We start from the raw sequence: 4,088 nt of genomic DNA on the forward strand, positions 1-4,088 counted from the left end.
ACTGTTATTCTGGTGGATACATGAAAATGACAAATTAAATTTTAGAATGCACTTTCTTTGAATGCTTGTTTACCCAACATTTCCTTATTGTACTAAATCACATTCAAAGTATAAAGGATCAACTACTAAAAAAGAAAGCATATAATTTGCAACCATGTGGTGATATAAATCAGGGTGAGTATTTTAATAAATTATCAAAGGAGGAAAAAAATCGAACAACTGGTACCTACAAGCATTCTCAGTATCTTTCTTAATCAATCTAATTAGCTGAAATGCCACTTTGTACTTCATGGAAGCAGCTTTCATTCCCTCAAAGAAGTAACAATTAGGCTTTTTATGTATATGCTTACCATGAACAAAAGAAACTAATATCAAAGAAAATCTGAAAATGAGTGTTTGGGAACATTTTAACCTCTTTTGAAATAATTTGCAAGAATTGAGCTACAACTACTAGGCAGGTTAACACAGTATCTGTATTTGGTATGAGTTAGTTCATCAAGCAAAGTTGATTTTTGTTAATCACTTGTAGCATATATTTGCAGGAATCATCTACAGTTCATTTTCCATTTTGATTCAAATTGGGGATTTAAAATTACTGCAGTTTGCATTTTATATGTCATTTCAAAACTTCCTATAGAGGTAATACATGCCTAGGATGAGTCAGATGGAATCCTGCTTTTTTAAAAGGTACCAACAACCAGTCCTGTGAATGAGATTTGAGCTTATGATATAATGCTCATCTTTGCAGTGAGAAAGGGCTTGGTGGTCATAAATCCGAATCTCTTGATTTCTTTGCGACGAGGTGATGTGTAGTGCATAATGATATTTAGAATGGCATACATATTTGTTAGATATACGGCAGATGAACTCAAATACTGCTGACTGATAGGAAAAATATTCTCATGTGACTATTGGATAATCTGAAAACTTGGTCACAGTCAGTAGGTTGTGAATTACACAGCTTTCTGATTCTCCGAGCACATTATGATTTGCTCCTGCATTCCCCTCAAGGAAGAGGTCTTTTCTATTTACTACATTTATCAGCAGTTACCTTCAGAACACCTGCTGGCCAATTAGACTTTCCTTGTGGGTTCCTTGCAGGCACAATATTGTATAATTACATTCTCAGCAGTGTTTATTTGGTTGACTATAGGGAAAAGTGTTTGATCCTCTTATTTGCATATGGAAAGCAGACTCCATCCACCTACTAGGCAGATCTACCTACACAGCTATATAAATCTAAAAAAGTTATTTACAATGAAAACCTTTACAAAAAAGCTATATAGATCTAAAGAAGTGATTTACAATGAAAACTTTTACCAAAAAAAAGTATTAAATAATCAGTCAAAAATTAGTTTCACAAAATTTACGACATGCCTGTGGTTATCTCAAGAACTACCTTGTTAGTATTAGTAATAACTGAAGAGTTTATTCCACTCTTCCTGAGCAAACTGGATGATGCACAAGGATAGTAGTTCACATCAATATTACTGATGTTTAATATGTGGGTAGACGTTCTTAAAGGGTATAAAGAGTACTTTTCAAGATTCCTATATAAACGAAATTGAACTCTTGTACATGTTAATTTCAGGGTGTCTCATAAGCACAGTAAATTCTATTTTTTATTTATTTTTCCCTTTTATTTCTTTTTTTTTTTTTTTTTTCCTTTGGTCTTTTTGAGACAGGGTCTCCCTGTAGCCACAGCTGACCTGGAGCTAGCTATACAGACCATGCTGGCCTTGAAATCACAGAGATCTGCCTGCCTCTGCCTCCTGAGTGCTGGGAATATAGTCATGTGCCACCACGCCTGGCTTACGCCTGGCTTATGCCTGGCTTAGGTCTATTCTTTAAATGAGGGAAATTTATTTCCTATTAAAGAAATAGGGTAACAAAATATTAGACATAGTTTAAAGAAACTGAAACAGTGGAGAAAATATTGGTTGTTCTGGTACTCAGGACAAATAATTTTATCAACACAAACACAAAAGCAGCTTATTGAAATATTAGAAAATCAATGTATAAATACTGCAAGTGATACATTTGGATAACTTTCAATATTATTCAGAAAAATAACTGTCTGAAAAAAAAAGCAATACAAAATTTAAGCTGCACATCTTTCAAATCCAGGTAACATACAAACAAATCCTTAAGCACACATATTGAAGAGGGGGGAAAAAGTAAAGTTCTGTTAACTAACATTCTAAACACATTTTATTTATGCACACTATATTTTATTCTATATACAAAACACAGAAAAGTTATAATTTTAGCTCTAATACCTTGAGAGCATTATGTTTTGTCTGTAACAGCTGCTGTTTTATCTTTATTTCCTCTCGCTTGCTCTCATCTGTGATTCTTTGTTGTAAGTTGTCTCCTCTTTGCAGCAATTCTTTTACCGTACCCTCATTGTCTTCACTCTGATTAAAAACAACAAGCAGAATCTTCATACTTTGGATTTGAAAAGGCTGCAGATTGTTAACAGAGACAATAAAACATGTTATTTAAATGCACACAAGAATCCAATTTGAAACTTTTAGGGAATTCTTTTATAAAATACTGTCCTTATATTTTTTCTTTTACATTTTGCATCTTAGGTATAAAACAAGAAAATTTCAATCTCTTTTAAAGAACACATTTTGTCGGGCATATTTAGGAAGATGGGTGGGGAGAAGACATTTTATTATAATACAAGTTGTTTGACTGTAAAAGTATTCCTCCAGGTTTGATTTATATTATAGATATAAAAATTCAAAATGTATGAAGAGATAAACTATTCTTGTTATTTACAATGTTAACCAAACTAGATCTGAACATTCTATTAAGTGGATATGTATTTTAAAAATAAAATAATTTTATGTGATATCTATGTTTTATATTTAAAACAATGCACAAGTTTAAGACATCCAAAAAATCAGCTAGGAAATTTTCAGATATAGCAAATAATTCATTTCTAAAATATTATATGATAGTGCTATTCAAGTAAATAAAATAGCATGGAATATGTGCTGAAATAAATTTAAACATTTCAGTTTTCATTTTGTTTTCTACTCCAAGAACAATGGTTAAATGTTGTTTACTTAGAAATATTTGAATTAGTGCCTATATACTATCATTGTACACACTTACATAGTGACTCTCTAGTTTACTGTCTTTCAGCCCCAAATATGAACCCTTATTTACTGTTATAATAGTTATTATAACTTATTTAGTATTATTTAGTGTTAAGGAGGCTTACCATGCAATGGTATCCAGGTATGCCAATCAGACAAGATAAATGATAGAAAAACTTCAAAAGACAGACGTATGTATATGTGTATATCATTATGTGTGGCAATAAATGCAATATATGCATATGTTTTTAGATTTCAAAATATAACCAAAAATCCTTCCAATGTGTTGAGAGGAAATGGGATATTTTTCATATTCATCAATGAATAGTCTAACGAAATTCACAACAATGAAGTATTTTCTTATAGTTTATAAAAGACTATTTTAATATACCTCTTAATATTCTGAAGGAATTTTAATGGCTAAGAACAGAAACAAACATAAAGAGCCCATGTCATTTGTTTCACCACAACCAGGTGAGGACTCTATGGCATGGTAGACAGTCAGCCAACTGGTAAGCAGCACTTTTCCCATTCTTTTCCCTGCCCTCTCTTCTTTGACATGAAGTCCAGGTAGCTGGAATTCAGAATTTCTGAAGGTGTCTTCCTGACCTTCTTTCCATGAGCCGAGTTGGGACGGCCACTAAATCTCACGCACAGGGGGACTGATTGAAGCACCTTCAGGAAATTAGAATGAATACCAGTGGGAGCTAAAAGTGTTGGGTGGAAATAGTTCTCCAATTTCTTCACATATCTCATATTTAAAATTTGTATGTTGCCTTTGAATGCCATTTTTAGGCACTCTCTAAGAAATCTCTAGCAAAAATATGGCTCTAAAAAACTCTAGCGTGATAAATATAAAGGTAAAGAATGCCACAGAGGTGACTGCAGTGGAAGAGGGCAAAAGAAGTGAAGGCAGTATAAATCAAAACTCAGTGCATAGGGATGTGATGCAGAAACAGTCAAGCCAGACAGAAATTT

At 32.8% G+C, this 4,088-nt stretch overlaps 1 protein-coding gene across 1 annotated transcript in view; it reads right to left on the minus strand.

The window, feature by feature from the left end:
- The window catches only part of Dmd (dystrophin), a 2,373,110-nt gene that overhangs the window by 1,299,585 nt on the left and 1,069,437 nt on the right, over positions 1-4,088 (minus strand). Inside the window, exon 39 of the mRNA XM_017795501.2 lies at positions 2,280-2,417. Within this exon, the coding sequence (XP_017650990.1) occupies positions 2,280-2,417 (138 nt within the window). The remainder of the gene's footprint in view (positions 1-2,279; positions 2,418-4,088) is intronic.

Source organism: Nannospalax galili, unplaced genomic scaffold (genome assembly GCF_000622305.1).
Source record: "Nannospalax galili isolate Female #2095 unplaced genomic scaffold, S.galili_v1.0 scaffold7, whole genome shotgun sequence".
NCBI lineage: Eukaryota > Metazoa > Chordata > Mammalia > Rodentia > Spalacidae > Nannospalax > Nannospalax galili.